The 16,560-nt window shown below is 45.5% G+C and overlaps 2 protein-coding genes across 2 annotated transcripts; both read right to left on the reverse strand.

Annotated features, from left to right (window-relative positions):
- Positions 1-4,614: 4,614 nt before the first annotated feature.
- On the reverse strand, positions 4,615-6,979 carry LOC102713049 (putative aminoacrylate hydrolase RutD). Its single transcript, XM_006647706.2, has 4 exons — positions 6,225-6,979; positions 5,949-6,038; positions 5,278-5,345; positions 4,615-5,168 (listed from the first exon to the last, which is right to left on the reverse strand). Exons 1-4 carry the CDS (start codon positions 6,930-6,932, stop codon positions 5,012-5,014), a joined length of 1,023 nt encoding a protein of 340 aa, XP_006647769.1. The 5' UTR covers positions 6,933-6,979; the 3' UTR covers positions 4,615-5,011.
- A 409-nt stretch (positions 6,980-7,388) lies between these two features.
- Positions 7,389-15,038, reverse strand: LOC102704954. The gene is made up of 15 exons (XM_040520640.1): positions 14,864-15,038; positions 13,933-13,984; positions 13,065-13,145; positions 12,536-12,654; positions 12,161-12,380; positions 11,915-12,033; positions 10,514-11,226; positions 10,352-10,412; positions 9,569-9,694; positions 9,431-9,482; positions 9,245-9,325; positions 8,964-9,082; positions 8,581-8,800; positions 8,335-8,450; positions 7,389-8,250 (listed from the first exon to the last, which is right to left on the reverse strand). The coding sequence occupies exons 1-15, from the start codon at positions 14,984-14,986 to the stop codon at positions 7,531-7,533; spliced, it is 2,922 nt and encodes a 973-aa protein (XP_040376574.1). The 5' UTR covers positions 14,987-15,038; the 3' UTR covers positions 7,389-7,530.
- Positions 15,039-16,560: the final 1,522 nt, after the last annotated feature.

The raw sequence follows: 16,560 nt of genomic DNA on the forward strand, positions 1-16,560 counted from the left end.
TGGGATGGATGGAGTACGTAGGTCTATGGAATGGATGAAGTAAGTCTAAGTTCCGTTATCCAATATCAATATCACCTCCACGGTTCGTGCTTATAATAGAGTTTATCACTTATATAGAATTCTTTAGCCAGTTTGTTTGTTTTGGAGGAATTTTAGGGTTTATTTGGTTTTGAGAAAGTTTAACCATACAAATAGAAAAGGCGAAGGAATAGAAATGAAAGTATACATTGATTTATATGAATTTTTCTCTTGAGGTTTGAATAGATGTAAAATTTTCTGTTTTTTATAACCTGTAGTAGAAAAATTATAACTTCTGTATACTTTATTTTTACCGCAAACCAAACAGTTCCTCGCCCCATAGAAATAGAAAAGGGAATAAAAAATAGAAATGCACGCACATATTCTAAGAAGTTTGAGTAAATGTAAATTTTACTATGCTATATATAATTTATAGTAAAAAAGATTTTTCTTTTTTATCCTATATTTAATTTCTACACACTCATAGGAATTAATATTTATATGTATAAATCATTTGCTTTTCGAACCGAACAAATCATATGTTGTGTTACGGGCGGACTTGCGGGAATATGCAGCCGTAGTACGTGGCATGTCTAACCGGAAAAAAAGTAATGCAGTGGTCATACAGTCATACCTAACCTTCAAAGATATAATGAAGCCGGTGTAGTACAAAATTGTCTCACTGTGTTTCTTCATTTGACCACTCATATAATGTAAAGCCACGGTATATATTTCGGGCCAGGTACTCTTTTGTCAACATATGCTTATAGGAAAATTCTCTCCACGTCTATATCATTCCCACTAATTACTATACTCCCTTAAAAAAAAGGCAGCTAGCATGTCTTTGCATACGGATTCAAAGATGAATAGACGTGAGGGAATCCGATTCTATACGATAAGCAGCTGAGGTACGTAGCTATAGATCAAAGTTCAAACACGTTGCTTTGCTTCGATCGGCAGTTGGCCCGGCTGAGGGCGAGGAAAAGATGACGTACGTACGCCCGTCTGTGCACTGGATGGCTGGATGCTCTACACACGAACGCAAACCGAATGTTTGAAACAGTGGCATGTCTCTCTCTGTATTGATACTGTTGATATCCTTCGTCTTTAGTTTGGAGGAGTCCGGTGGAGATAGTTCTTCGTGAAAGGAGACATACTTGAGAGCATATACATGCGTACTCCGTCCGTTTCATAACGTAATATTTTTTAGCTTTACCTAGATTCATATGGATGCTAATGAATCTAGACACATATATAAATTATATATATTCATCAACAAGTGAATTTAAATAAGACTAAAAAGTCTTATAATATGAAACAGAGGTAGTAGAAGAAATCATATATGTTGTAAGCGAACCAAAAATATCTCAAATGGTTAGGGTTCTAAGCAGGAAACCTAGCTAATAGCACGCGCAGCTTCAAGTCTTAAAACTTAGAGCATTTCTAATAGCATGGCTAAAACTTGTCTTCTTAAATTTTATTCTAGCTATTTGTTCAATCTCCAAATTGATGTACCCTCCAATATAATCTACGTTCCCTCTCTACGTCCTAACAGCTAGTTACCACAATCTAAATTTTAAAAACTCGAACACCTCCATCTGACTATCTATGTCCACTCAAGTGTGGATCCATCCATATGGATCCCACAAATAGCCATCTTGTTTGGTGGGAGGGAGACTTTCTAGATTTGACCATTGAGAGTCAATTTTAGTCATTTAGATATCATGCTAATTAAGTCATATGGATAGTCTCTTGGAGATCATTTTTCAATATAATTGTTAGAATTTGGTATAAAGAGTCATTTGACCGTTCTCTTGGAGACGCTCTTAGCAAAGAAATACTATAAATAACTCTATCGTAGGGGTTTATTTTATTGATAATCTAATATTCGATTTCTATGGGATATGCAAATAAGATGAACAAGGTTGAGACACATTTTATGCATGCAAAGTTAACAAATAGTTGTTGTCAATGACAAATAAGAAAAATTGTAAGAGACTCACGTTGGGTTAGTTTGGCGTGTCAACGTATAATAATTTATGACGAATAATATAAATATTTGTGCCTAGAAAGAGAGTTGTATGTCCTCCCCCTCTCACTCGTGTGTAACACGCGGCGTCATGCAAAGCACAACACCTTCAACCCAAAAATATTGTTGCTCGATCCACATTCACAATCCATCCTAGATTGTATGAACCCGTAAAACCCATATGCAGTTGTATGAGCTCATTGCAACATACATATATGTTACTTATTATCTATGAAAAAGATATATTTCCGAAGATAATGGCCATGTGATTTTCAGGTTCATGGGATGGTGTAGCTTTAGTAGAGATGCCACTTTGATAAGTTTCCGAGTAGTTGACCCATATATAATTAAATAATATCATTATTTATGTTTAAGATATCATTATCTGGAACACAACAATATTATATATAGCCCAAGCTAATGCTTCTTGAGTACGGCGTATTCATCATGGATTTGAATTTGATCCTTGTATTATTTTGGATATTCATACATAAAACCTCACGGTTATTTGGTCATTAATGCACACCTTTTATAACGAGTACATTACATGGTAGCAATTGAATTAAAATTTGAAGGACCCAGTCGATCTAATTTTTGCTAGCCGTTGCCAAGAATCTTCTTATCTCTAAGCAATTTGAAAAGATCCTTTTGTGAAAAGGCACCCCTAGAAAACCCTTAGGATCATCACAATGCACAACCCACTGTCATGTATATCTGGATGAGAGTGTCTCGCACCCTCACCCACCAACAACCTACTAGCCAGTACATCCTAAGTTTCTTTAGCCACATTACTAGTACACGGAGGATGAAATAATTGAGGCAGGAGAGGAATATTAAGGACATGCAGCAATTGGTAACAAGGTCACCCGGCAGTAAAGAAGGTCACCACTTAAACCCTCTCTGGCCATGCATACTCATATGTTTGTGCATGGCACATGTAGCCCTGAATTGTTGAACCCATTTTGGAAGGCAAGCTGCATGCCATTGCACCCCTCTCTTTTGTTGGAGGGTGGTGTGGTTGTTTAGCTTTCCCCTTTTCAACACTAGACACGCACAGACAAGTAATGCTTGGCTTTGAAGAATAGCTAGGTATCCTAGGTGATTAGTTTGGAAAGGAGGAAAGCAATGCTGATCGATCAGCACCTAAAGATCTTGGTAAGAAAGGTAAACCAAGTAAGCATGCTCGATCTAGGTGTGGTTGCTGAAAGCGATAGTTGTCCATCTTTTACATTTTTGCTGTAGCTAGATGCTATATATGCACTTAGATTACTTGCTGCTGTCAACAATCAAGCGTGTTCATCTCATGTCATGCCGTTTTGTTTGACTAATGAAAGACATACTAACTATAAGCGTTTTCCTAACTTAGCTAAGTAATTGAAAAACATGTGGACTGCATCAACATTTGGCAGTTCCAAGTTATACATACAGGTACATTTTTCAAGTAGTAAAGGGCTTTGTTTTCCTGGTCAGTAAAACATGCGACAACAGAGAAATGCGGTCTGTCTGCACATTGATTCCACAACTGAAGTGGTAAAAAACGACCAAGAGAAGTACATGCACAGGGTGGTATACATGTGTACACACGTACTGGTCATACGCTCCCATTAATAACTGTAGCTCCCACGAGGCCACGCGACCGTGGAAATGTTAAATGTAGCGTGGCGTACGTTCCTGTCTCTCTCGTCCAGATAGATAGTAGAGTCTCGCTTGAATTAACCCGACCTGCAGCCAGCTTAACCCGCGCGCCGGGCGGTCGCGAGAGCGAGAGCCCCAAAATATGCCCCGGTCGCGTCCTGACGCGCTCACCTCTCTGCGCGACTGCATGCATCCGCAGTGCGTGTGCGGCTGTGGTGTCACCGCGCGGTCCCGGGTCTCCCTGCGCTGCGCGGCCGATGCGACGATCCCGCCGAAGCGTGTACCCCACCCCATGACCACGAGGAAGTATGACGCCATGATGGTATGAGTAGTACGCCTGCTTCCTCCGCGACCGGGCACCACCACCACCACCACCCGCGAGCTGCAGCGCCGTGGTCCAGCCCCGCGCGCGGCCCGACTGATGATGACTGAGGCTGTCGCTTGCGTGTGTGTCGCTGCGGCGCTGCGCGCGCGCGTTTGACCCGATCGAACGGGCACAAAGTGGAGAGGGCCGGAGGGGACGCGTACTTGCTTTTGTTTCCGCGGGACATCAATGCATCATCGAGGACAATCTGCTGGTTTCTCTCCGGCACCATGGGAGCTGCGGCAATGCTGGATCACGAGACGTGTCGGGCCCCGGCCACACCATGCACGCTCCTCCTCCTCCCCCCTAGGCTACCACGGTGCTCCGCATCCGCAGCGAGGCGAAACGCGCCTCGTCGGGCCGGGGCTCCGGGACGCGACGGAGACAGCAAAGCATGTGGAAAAAACTTGCGTGTGGGGACGCGGTTCCGCGTAGGCCACCAACAACATCGGATGCCTCTTCCTCCGTGGCTCCATCCATCCGGCCAACCGGGCTGGTTGGCACTGTACGTGCGCCTGTGCTGTGCGACTGCCGCATATATAACGAGTTTGCAAACATCGTACTCATCCGAGAATTTTATTCGACAGCAAAACATACGCCACGTAATTTTTTCCCCTTATGACGTGATGGAGGATTACAGGTGTTGTATGATAAAACCCGCACAGCAGAGTTGCAAAGAATCCAAACGAATGACCGAACGGACGACACAACACGAGGCCTACTTACTTTTGTAGTACCACTACTCGCTACCACCGCGTACTACTAGGCCAGCCAACCCCAGCACCACTTGGCACTTGCTTTCAAGCAGCAAACCTCAGAAAACAACATAAACAGGAACGCAAAAAACATCACCAATTAACCCCAGCAAGGGGCATAGAAAATGTACACGAGCCCAGTAACCGGACGCCCTTATCAACGGCGTGCTAGCTTCTCCTTGCATTGGAACGGATCGAGTTCAGTTCAGTTCAGTTGGCGCCACCACCCGCTGCCTCCTCCTGGGGCTGGGAGTTGACGTACGCGAGGAACCTCTGGAGCTGGCGGTTGTACGCGCACGGCCGCTCGACGTGCAGCAGGTGCCCGGCCTTGGGGATGCCGTGCAGGAAGCACCCGTCGCCTAGCTGCCTGCACGACCGCATAGCAGGTTACCGTCATCCTGTCCCGTGTGTTTTGTCTCTGAAGAAAAAAAAACGAGAGAAATTGTTGCTGAATGAGGAGAGAGGCGCTTGCTTACTCTTTCATCTTCTTGGCGACCTCTATGTCGAAGATCTTGTCCTCCTCGCCCCAAATCAGCATTATTTTCTGCAGCAAAGGGGGGCAGTTTTCGTCAGCGTGTCAAGACAGGTGCCCAACCTCGGGTTTTGCAGCCCAAAATATATCAGCGTCATCAGCTACTAATGAACAGCAGATGGGCCGTCCGTAGTTGAGCTGGCTATTTGGGCCTTCAACTTGGATTGAACTCATTTTGGGCCATGAGATGTGATGATGTTGTCATTTGTATTCAGGACAATTACAAATTAGCCATTTTGAAACGTTATTGGAAAATTACCATAAAAAATTAAAAAATACCACTGAAACTATCATTCTAGGCATCCTTATAATTAGAATATCTTTATATTTTCATTCTGCAGGTGGTCAGTTCTTAAGTCAAATTGTTCTAGTTTCAGGTCAATCAGGTGTGCCAGTTCAATATCTACCATTACCAGTAGATGTCAAGGTTTGGTGGATGTTTGCATTCTGCCAGTCAACTCTCACTAGTCAATTTTTGTTTTAGGGTTCAGGTGTGCTAAATTCATATCTACTAGTACTAATATATTACAAAGCATACTAGTATATCACTGGGTTGGTGAGCAAACAATCAAGTAGATGTGGGTTAGTTTGATTTAACAATTGTTATTACTGTACCTGCTGGAAAGTAGGGATCTTGGCATCCATGTTGCTGGTTATAAGCCCTTGCAGCAACTCCATCCTCTCATTCCTGTTGTTGAACATCGCCTACTCATCACCAAACCAAGCAAAACGTGTTAATTAACAACTGAACACTAGTCCACTCCAATAATGACCAGTGCAATTTTCTAAAGTGTATTCCATGCACTTAAAAATGGATATCATTTCAGAACAGTTTTTCATCAAGCAAGTAAAACAAATATGGCAAATATTAGCAAGGCATGCTTAATTTACCTTGAGATAGTCCTTGTAGAACCTGTCTGGGAACCACATCTTCTTGTACATGGAGATGGAGAGCAGCGCCTTGAGGCCCTTGAGCGTCTCCGGCATGAGCAGCTCGGCGGACGAGGTGGCGCCGAGGCGCGTCATGGTGGCGCTGTTCACCGCGTCGGTCATGGTCACCACCGACCCGGACACGGCCAGCGACCGCACCAGGTCCGGCCGCGTCTCCGCCAGCTTGAACGCCACCATTCCTCCGTAGCTGAACCCGACCACGTCGCACCGCGCCACGCCGAGCCGCGCGAGCGCCGCCGCCACGCACCGCGCCTGGAACTCCGGCGACCGGTCGGCGCTGGCCGTGGTCGACTTGCCGAAGAAGAGCAGGTCCGGGATGTAGAGGTTGTACCGCGACACGAGCACGCCGAAGTTGAACTGCCACGTGACGATGCCCTCGGCGGCGAAGCCGTGGATGAGCACGACGTTGGGCTTCGACTCGGGGCTCTTCTTCCTCCCGCCCCGCCTCGCCGCCCCGTTCTTCTCGTCGACGCCGACGCCGCCGTGCTCGACCGGGCTGATGGTGCCGGTCTTCTTGCTGACGTGGTGCTTGGGGACCCAGATGTGCATGGTGGTGCCAGGCTCAATCTCGACGTCGATTGGCCGGAGCCCCGCCATCCGCATCAGCCGCTTCAGCAGCGGCTTCTGAGCCTCGACGAAGTTCACCATCTTCCTCGGTCGGCGCCTCGTTTCTTGCCTCGCCGCGCAATGCACAGCAGATAGTATAGTAGCAGGCACTGTACTGCACCTATCAGTCTCTCTTGCGCTTGCAGCTGCTCAAGCTTGCGAACTGGGCGCTGGTATTAATACAGGAGACGAAGGGTGCAATGGCCACCGGAAGCTGAGGTGTAAACGGCCGGCGATGGCGACGGGCAGGTGGGGTTTGGGTGGCGGAGGGGCCCGGCGGCATCGAGAGAGAATCGCGCGGGAACAGCAGCGAGCAGCAGGCGGGTTCAGTGATCTACCGGAATAACTCGCGGTACGGTAGCTTGGATTGGTGCAACTAACCGACCATACGCTGACGCCGCCCGGGCTGCACGACAAAAGTCCATTCTTTCGCGCGGTTGTGCACGCATCGCACGACAATGGCAAAAATCCTCAACTCGGAGCAGAACGAACAACGAAATAATCTGCGTCATTGACCTCATCTTTTGCGACGGACAACAGTACAACCAATACGTGGATTGATTTGGACAAGTTTGAACATTTCACGGCAGATTACATGGGTAGTGAATTAGTGATGATCGGTTTTCCTGGGGTCCAGGTTTCAGAAGTCTCGCTTCAGCACGTACGGCGCCTGCCAGCCGTACCAGCAGGCGAGCGCGGCGATCGACACGGCCGCGGCGACGCCCACCGTGGCGTGCCACGCGCAGCTGGGCTTGCCGCCGCCGGTGGCCTGGGTGGCGAACGCGAGGCCTCGCCTCTCGAGCTCGGCGACGTCCGCGACGGTGGCCCCGCGGCGGACGACGGCCGCCACCGCCTCGTTCTCCTGCGGGCTCCCGCCCTCCAGGAACGCGCCGGCGATGCGGCCCTCACGGACCCAGTACGCGCCGAACTTGGGGGCGGCGCTGCCGTCGCCGGGCGCGAGGTCGCCGAAGTGGACGGCTTCCCCGACGTTGTCGCCGTAGAACTGCCACGACAGGGAGAAGACCCTGGAGTAGAAGAAGGGCAGGTAGTCGATGTCCCCCACCGCCGATCCGGAGGGGTCCAGGATCGCCGCCACGGCGTGCCGCGCGGTCCGGCGCGCGCAGTCGACGTGCTCCAGCCGGATGACGTCGCCGCCGAAGAGCTTGACGGGGAACGCGGCCACATCGCCGACGGCGTAAACAGAAGGATCGCTCGCCTGCATCCGTCCGTTCACCTTGATCCCCCCCTTCTCCATGGCCAGCTGGCCGTCGAACAGTCCGGTGTTCGCGCGGGCGCCGACGCCGACGACGACCATATCAGCAGGAAGCCGCCTACCATCTCCTAGTAGCACTCCGGTCACCTGTGCAAAATCCCCCGTACCATGTCCAGTTCAATTCAAATAGCATTCTGAATTTAAACAAACTTACATGAAACGGAAACAAACCTTCCCAGCCGATATCTGCATGGATGTAACTGCAGCTTCTTTGACGAAAGCAACACCTTTTGAAGTGTAATAGCTCTCATAAAACTCAGCAATTTTGGGTGTAAAAAAACGATCCACTGCATTCAGAAAAACAAAACACAGATCATAGATATTCATATCGAGTTCCCGCAGAAAGAAATGCATACTGAATTCAACTTCTGGTATGTAACTATTCAGTGTCTTCGATTGTTCGAACAAAAAACTTACTGCAATGTTTTCCAGGGAAGACCATGGTGACTTTTATGTTGTTGTTAACCAAAGCTGCTGCACATTCCATTCCTATGTATCCACCACCGACGACGACAGCATTTCCACCTGGACATGATCCCATTACACCGACTAATTTATCTGCATCATCCACGTTGCGCAGATAACAGACGTTCCTCGCATCTGAACCTCTCACTCGAAATTCTTCCAGCTTCACGGCCTATGTTAAGAACAGATAATCATATGAAATCTGTCCAAAAAAAACATATTCTATATCGATTGTCCCAGTCATACTGGAGAATCCGAGAATGCTAAGTTTGGTCAGAACTCAGAACCGAAGATGGACAGGAGGAATCGGAATGCTTTTCTTTTCTTGTACATACCCTAGCACCCGTGGCAACGATAAGAGTTTTGTAGCTGATGGTTTCTCCACTGGATGTAAGCAACGTCTTCCGCGGCACATCAGCAGAAACCACCCTTGTTCCAAGAATAAGTACAATACCTGGTCAAGTGAAAGATCATAGAAAAGATCCTCAATGCTGAACATAAACAAGACAATAGAACTGACTACATTGTGACATCAAAGAAGGGCTAATCTCTATTCATTAGCCAGGGAGGGAGAGCCGAATAGAAATGGGAGAGCCAAACATCGAGAGAAGCATACCGTGCTCGTTGTACCATTCTTCAGTAAGTAACTCGTCGCTAGAACCAACGCAAGTATGAAATGCCGGCAGACGTGGCGCGCCTGAATATAAACAGAATGACATGAAACAGTTCGGAGCAATGAAAACGTATGAATAGTCTCATCTTCAGAGTACAGACTTGACGAAGATCACGAAAATGTAGGTACCTTGTGGGAGTAAATAGCCTTTGCTTAATGCAGGACGTTCATAAGGAGCAAACTGTCAATGGTGGAGTTAAAAAAAACATGATTTTTTTATGGAGGGTGGGTATAATTAGTAAGCAAATCAAGGGGAAGAAAGCGTACGTGCTCGTCGGAGATGATGCAGAGCTCCTGGCTGGAGTCGCCGTTGCGGCGGACGAACTCGAGGGCCGCGTAGCCCGCGGCCACGCCGCCGCCCAGGATCACGTGCTCGAACGCGCGGGCCATCGGCTAAGACCCCGTTGATCACTTCTCTGCGCCTCCGCCCCCTGCTGCTCTCGCTGCCGGCTACGGCTCTCATCCTCCATGGATGGGGTTAAGTATCCGGCCAGATCGTGCCGTGGCTCGGAGATGGCCCCCGCCCACCCGGTTCTTGTCTTGCGCGGAGGAGAAGATGGCGTCACAGCGGTGGCGCCGTGGCGGGAACGACGATGCCTTGCCCGTCTCCTCCTGTTTCACTCATTCCTCCTGTAGCAGGGGGGGCCCTCTCCATGGTTACCCTGCCATCTTCTTTTCCTCGCCATCAAGAAATGGCTGCCTGGACGGGCCGGCGCGTTTGATTCGAGAAGGGAATTCTTCTCCATGAAGGTAAAGATCGCCATCTTGGTCTCGATACCCTTACAAGTTGCAACTCTCTTAATTTTTTTTCTGGCTGCTGGCTGTTAGGAGCATCTGCTTTGCCTGTTGATTATAGCTAAGATTTGATTTACTGTTTCTCTGAACCTGATGCTTTAGTAAACTTAGATGAGGGTCCAGAAAAAATGGCCATCTTTTATGATTAAAAAGTAGCAAAGAAAAGAGACGATTCTTCATATTTTATAACAGTATATCATTTCATTAAGCAATATATATCTGTGTATTTGTTTACATTTGGTACAAAGTTTATACTTTCATACAGGTTGTACAGGATTTGCTCTGATTCAGGTTATACAGGACTCCCTCCGAGTAACTTCAGTTAATAGCAAATCTCAGGTCTTCCTGTGTCATCAGCTCTGTAGGCACATGAGACCATGAATTTGCAGAAGGAACGAGCAGCTCTCAGATTTTCACCACCGACGGCGCTTCCTGCCGTACCAATAACCAAATGCAGCGATAGACGCAGCTGCAATGACACCAGCCGTTGCATGCCATATGTAGCTAGGCTTTTCACAGAGAGCAAGACCCCCGTCAGGTAAGTCCTTCTGGCTTTCCTGAATGGCAAACATCAGACCTTGTTTTTCAAGTTCAGCAATGTTTGTAACCTTAACTTTACGCCGAACAACACTCGATATTGCGTCGTATTCATCTCGACTTCCACCTTCAAGAAATGCGCCCCTAATCCGGCTTTTATCAACCCAATATGCACCAAAGCTTGGGCTGCTGCCTGTGAAGTCCCCAAAGTGAACCACCTCCCCGATATTATTCCCATAGAATTGCCAGGATAATGTGAAGACTCTGGAGTAGAAGAATGGTAGGTAATCGATGTCCCTAGTTTTTGAAGGCTCCAGGATGGCTGTAACAGCATGCCTCGCTGTTCTGCGAGCTGAGTCAACATGCTCAAGCCGTCTTATAGCACCATCGAAAAGCTTGATAGGGAACGCAGCAACATCGCCAACAGCATATACAGAACCATCACTTGTTAACATTTGTCCATTTACCTTTATCCCACCTTGCTCTATTAACAGTTGACCTTCAAAAAGACTGGTGCTTGCACGGATGCCAATACCAACCACAACCATATCGGCAGGAAGGTGTTTACCATCTTTCAGGATTACTGAAGTCACCTGTGCATATACAGTAACATTTTTATTTCCACTGTCATTGTAGCTTAAGTCTTTTATATCATTAGCTGATTCAATTTGACTGAACAGATTAGTTAGACTAAAACAGTGGGTAACTTTTACAGTCCTTGAGGAGAGAGAGTTGTGTTGAGGCACTATGACAAGGAGAGGTCCTGCAACTTAAGATGAATGAGTGTGGTACCTCCTCAAATATATATATATTTTTGCTGGGGTCAGGCCCCCCAATTTTCATTAAGCTAGTACCTCCTCAAATATCTAAAAACTTCAAGGAAAAAAAAGGTTAAAAGAGGTTGTCATTTATTGGAGAGGAGTTTGGACACACTCAATCCAATACCAAAAGGAAATAAAGGATATTTTAAGCCAGTAAAGCTCATCAATCATCATACTCATCGTTGTCACGTCATGTCATTGAAAAACCAAACCATTTTTCTCAGGATTACCTTGCCTCCAATCAAAGTCAAGATATGATAACCTAGATGCCTAAATATACCTATCACATATAGGCCAGTTCGAGCCAAATCTAAGTCAGTACATTCAAAAAGTTCAATAAGCACCTCAAAGTTATGTAACAACTTACATTTGGAAATCAGAGGGTGTACTTGCTAAAAAAGTATTTTCTTTGAAAAAAACTACTGCAAGGAATCCAAACTTCATGAAGGCAGAAACTCACCTTCCCTGTCGAATCTTTTTCAAAGGATGTAAGCACAGTTCCTTTCACAAAGGTAACACCTTTTGAAGTGTAATAATTCTCATAATATTCTGCAATTTTTGGTGTAAATAGACGGGCCACTGCAGACAACAAATAAGCCATGATCAGATTTAAATGACTATTGAGATATCTTTAGAGCACATCACAGGAATTCTGGATAATACAAAGAGTTCCAAGAGTTTTTTAAGTGATATAACATCTACTTACTGCAGTGATTTTCAGGGAAGACCATGGTTACTTTTATCCTATTAGTAACCAATGCTGCTGCGCATTCCATTCCTATATAGCCACCACCAATGACGACAGCATTTCCACCAGGACATGTTTTCATCACATTCTCTAACTTATCCGCATCATCAAGACTACGTAAATAACATATGTTCGAAGCATCAGACCCACTAATTCCAAACTCTTCCAGCATCAAAGCCTGTGTATGTAAAGAAATACAATATAAGCAGAAAAAAGCAATCAAATATGTCATGCTAGTTTTTTTCACAGTGATTGAAAGCAATAATTATCAAAGAAACAGAGTTTGACAAGCAAGACAAGATGGACTAAAAGAAGTGTAAATAGATCCAATACCCGAGCACCAGTTGCAATGATAAGATTCTTATAGCTGATAGTTTCTCCAGTGGCTGTCAGCAATGTCTTCCGCCTTACATCAGCGGCTATCACTTTTGTTCCAAGAACAAGTTCAATACCTAATCAAGAAAGTTCACAGTTAGTAGGTACTAGAATAGGTAGGTGCACACTAAAGGCATGAAGTAAACAGATCCAAAATTGTCTTCGTAACTTGAGAAAAGAACAGATAAAAATACCATATGGATAATTATTTAGTAGTTGCCCCTCGCACCCAGACCTTCACCAGGTTTGATGTTGACATGGAAATCAAATTGTACATTTACCAGTAACTAATACTACCTCCGTTTCATAATGTAAAACTTTTTAGCATTGACTAGATTCATTTGGATGCTAATGAATCTAGACATATATACAATCATTACACATTGATCAAAAGATGAATCTAGACATAGCCAAAAAATCTTGCAATATGAAACGGATAATACATAAGATGAGAGTAAACCATTGAAGAAATCTTTAAAAAACATACCATTTTCTTTGTACCATTTTGTTGTCAGTAACTCATCATTGGCACCGACGCAAGTATGAAACCCTGGAAGACGAGCGGCACCTATAAATAGCACAGGGATCAACACCATGGTAGGCAGAAGTGTTCAAGCATAGTGTAATCAGTAGCATGAAGAATCAATAACATGCTAAAATATTTTGGGGAAAAATGGTTATTTATATTTTTCAACTATTTTTTCATCCTCCTATAAAAACTATTTTTTTCATTCACTAGAGAAATTACTTGCTGTTAAATTGAAGCAAAGATCATAATGTCTATTTTGATGCTCATTTCTGCCAGGTTGGTTTATTTCTGCCACGCAACAACACATTGTAAACCTTAAATAGGTTTCTATGGCATGCTTTTTTCAGAGTTAAACATAAGAGATCTGGGTAGGAAAAGGGAAAAGTAAACAGGCTGTTGAAGATAGTGGTCTTATATGGTTTAACAGAAAAGATAGAGCAACCAGGATCTGCTCGTTTCTTTGCTGTGGGTTTTAAGATTTCACAGAATCATAGAAGAAAATAATCCTTAGTTCAAATAAAACAGGGGCCAAAGACGAATATCCATCTTATCACCCATTTGCCATGTGTGTCAAACTTTCAATGTGCTACATAAAAGCTTCAACAAACATGTGAAGAGGTTTTTTTTTTTTTCTCAGTGACAGGCGGCAATATTTGAGTTTTGAAAACATTCATGTAAAGCAACTTTAACCCAAAAAAAATAGTTTAGCAACAGAACAAGTAGCACATATCATTGGACTATTCTGCTGATACATGTATGCAGAATTCCAGACTACACACATGGTGTTCCAGTGGAATGCTGGGCTATAAGAAGTGTGTGGATGCACCTTCTGGGAGTAAATAGCCTTTGCTTAGTGCTGGCCGTTCATAAGGAGCAACCTGGTAATACAAAATGAAAATATCACCAAATCTATATGCATCCACAGAAAAGTCATATAATATTCAGCTGAGAAAAATTTCTGAATTATGTTTAGCAAGAAAAAAATCCCATCCCCATTCTCTAAAAATGGGACCATATGGATACCGACATTCTTTTGTTGTAATGTCCCTTGGTTTGTGTCCCAAAATTGAAACACATCTTCAGCGACTGAACTTTCTTTCAGTTATTTTGCACTATTCACACATTCTTTAGCTAATATCTATGCAGGGATGGATGGTCATAAGCAGGGTTCACCAAACCGGCGGAGAAGCGACCGAGGCTATTGCAGCACAAAACCGCACAAAAACCACGATAATTGCGCTCACCGGGTGGCGGCTTTGGAGGTCTCCACAGTAAGTTAAACCCTGGTCATAAGACCTAATGTTCGTTCACTATGAATCTTTAAAGGCCAGAGAAAATGTGAAATTGTTTCCTCTCCTCGTACAAAAATTACTTCACTCGAAATAAGTTACACAAAAAAATCCATTCTTGGAACATTCATTTATCCATTCATTATCCTGAAAAGGGATTATTTAGACTTTCTGCCATCATCCTGCAGACCAAATTGTTGACTCCATATCCAGCATCCTGCTTGTCCCCAGATAACCTTTCCCAAACATCACTAAAGTAACAGAAATAATTGAAGTTTCTGTTTGCTCAGCTAGAGAAACCCAAACAATTTTCCTAGCATATCCAACTAAACAAACCGAGTAATCCGGAGCATTGCTAGCACAGTTCATCTACCAACCGAACGGTGAGACCACAAGCGGTCAACTCAAAACACGTCTTTTTTTTTTCTTCTCTAGAGGGGGGACTCAGGGGAAGCAGCAGAGGCGTACCGTCTCCTCAGAGATGATGCAGAGCTCGCCGCGGGAGTAGCCGCCGCGGCGGGCGAACTCGAGCGCCGCGTATCCCGCGGCCACGCCGCCGCCCAGGATCACGTGAACGAACGCCCGCCCCATCCGCTTCCTCCTTCCTTCCTCGTCTCCCCCCTCCCCTCCCCTCCCCTCCCCTCCCCTCCCCTCCCCCACCTTCAGATGCGAGGAGCCGTAGGCGGTGCAGCTCTCTCTGACCTCTTTTCTTTGGCTTTGCCGCTTGTGAGTTTTGCGTTCGCCTCCGCCTCCTCCTCCTGCTCCTGCGGGGCCCACTCCAGTCTGTTGCTATCTTCTTCGCCTCGAAGGCGTGTGGAGGGCGGGATTTCTTGCATTATTTTTGTTCCGGATTTGGGGATTTCGTTGTGGATGGAGAACATGTGGAAGGAAGTGTTTGAAAAAATATTTTGCGTGAGTAGGCTTACAAAAGGCAAGAAGAAGTTTGAGATAACTTTTGCTTTGTTTGGAGAGAACGGTTTGTTTTTCTGTATATAAAGTTGTGTTCTTTTGGCTTATTTTTTTTCTTAGTTTTATACACACGCTTAATAAACTATTAAACGGTGTGAATTTTACGAAGAGTTTTAATGTAGAAGTTCATTATATCACTTTTATATAATAGTTTTTTTCCAAATAATCACTCATCTTTTATCAACAAAATAACATAACCAAAAAGACTCTAGATAGTTAGATGTGTAGATGGGAGATTATTTTTTTAATTTATGTGATAGTTATTTAATATTATAAACAACTAACACAAAATTTAAAATATATTTAAAAATGTAAGATGATGAATTTCTATTGGGATTTTTTCTTTAAAAAAAGTGCATTGTTTTGAAAAAAACTGAGAAAGTGCGCAGATTTAGTTTTGAAATAAACTAGTAAGAAGAATACCTAAATTCATAATCAAATAAGCCGTTTTAATTCATATATACAAGTACCAGCTGAGATACGATCATACAAGTAGTATACCAATTCAGAATTTCAGACGGATTGCAAAGTAAGAGTGTATATTGGGTTGGTGATCCGCTCAGATGGGCCGAATCTCCAGATAGGCACATGACAGCCCATTTCGTGTGGAACGCGAGAATCCTCCAAGTGGACCGAGTCCACCCAACCTACTTTCTAAAGGCGCCTTGGTTTCGTTACTCCGTGCGGAGACGCCGAGACAGCCCAATCGCCGTTCGCCGTCGCCGGATCGCTCGACGCATTCGTCCTCGCAGGCGGCCGCTCCAGAAGATCCTAGAAGTCGCCGCAGAATCCCCACTACGCTCGCCGGCGCCGGCGCGCTCGCTCTCCGATCTCCATGTCCTGCCTCCTCCGCTCGTCACCGACTCGCCTTCCCGCGTCGTCACGCCAACCTAACCTTACCGTATCGCCCACGGCCTGTTCGACGAAATTCCCGGCCCGACCGCCCTGCGCCTCGCCAAGGCGCACTTCCGCGCGAGGGCCGAGACGTCTGCCCCTACTGCTGACGACCTGCTCCATGCTTGCTCCCCTCGTATCCAATGGCCAGAACGCCCACGGCCGTTCACGCTCGCTCACTTCGCCCCGTCCGCGGACACCTTCGTGGCTACTGCCCTCGCACATACGTACGCCAAAGGGCAGAGGCATGATTGTTGTGGGATTCATGGCTCTGGCGCCTTGTACCAACGGATGCTTCCCTT

This window comes from Oryza brachyantha, chromosome 2, assembly GCF_000231095.2.
Source record: "Oryza brachyantha chromosome 2, ObraRS2, whole genome shotgun sequence".
NCBI lineage: Eukaryota > Viridiplantae > Streptophyta > Magnoliopsida > Poales > Poaceae > Oryza > Oryza brachyantha.

What these genes read in the sequence shown, in the direction of transcription:
- LOC102713049 (XM_006647706.2), bottom strand. Translation starts at nt 6,932, where the DNA reads ATGGTGAACTTCGTCGAGGCTCAGAAGCCGCTGCTGAAGCGGCTGATG. An exon ending in AGATCCCTACTTTCCAGCAG is followed by an intron (nt 5,346 to 5,948) that starts GTACAGTAATAA and finishes CCTTTGCTGCAG; the next exon opens with AAAATAATGCTGATTTGGGG. An exon ending in GTCGCCAAGAAGATGAAAGA is followed by an intron (nt 5,169 to 5,277) that starts GTAAGCAAGCGC and finishes GCGGTCGTGCAG; the next exon opens with GCAGCTAGGCGACGGGTGCT.
- LOC102704954 (XM_040520640.1), bottom strand. Translation starts at nt 14,986, where the DNA reads ATGGGGCGGGCGTTCGTTCACGTGATCCTGGGCGGCGGCGTGGCCGCG. An exon ending in AAAATGGTACAAAGAAAATG is followed by an intron (nt 12,655 to 13,064) that starts GTATGTTTTTTA and finishes TTTCTTGATTAG; the next exon opens with GTATTGAACTTGTTCTTGGA. An exon ending in CTTCCCTGGAAAACATTGCA is followed by an intron (nt 8,451 to 8,580) that starts GTAAGTTTTTTG and finishes TTCTGAATGCAG; the next exon opens with TGGATCGTTTTTTTACACCC.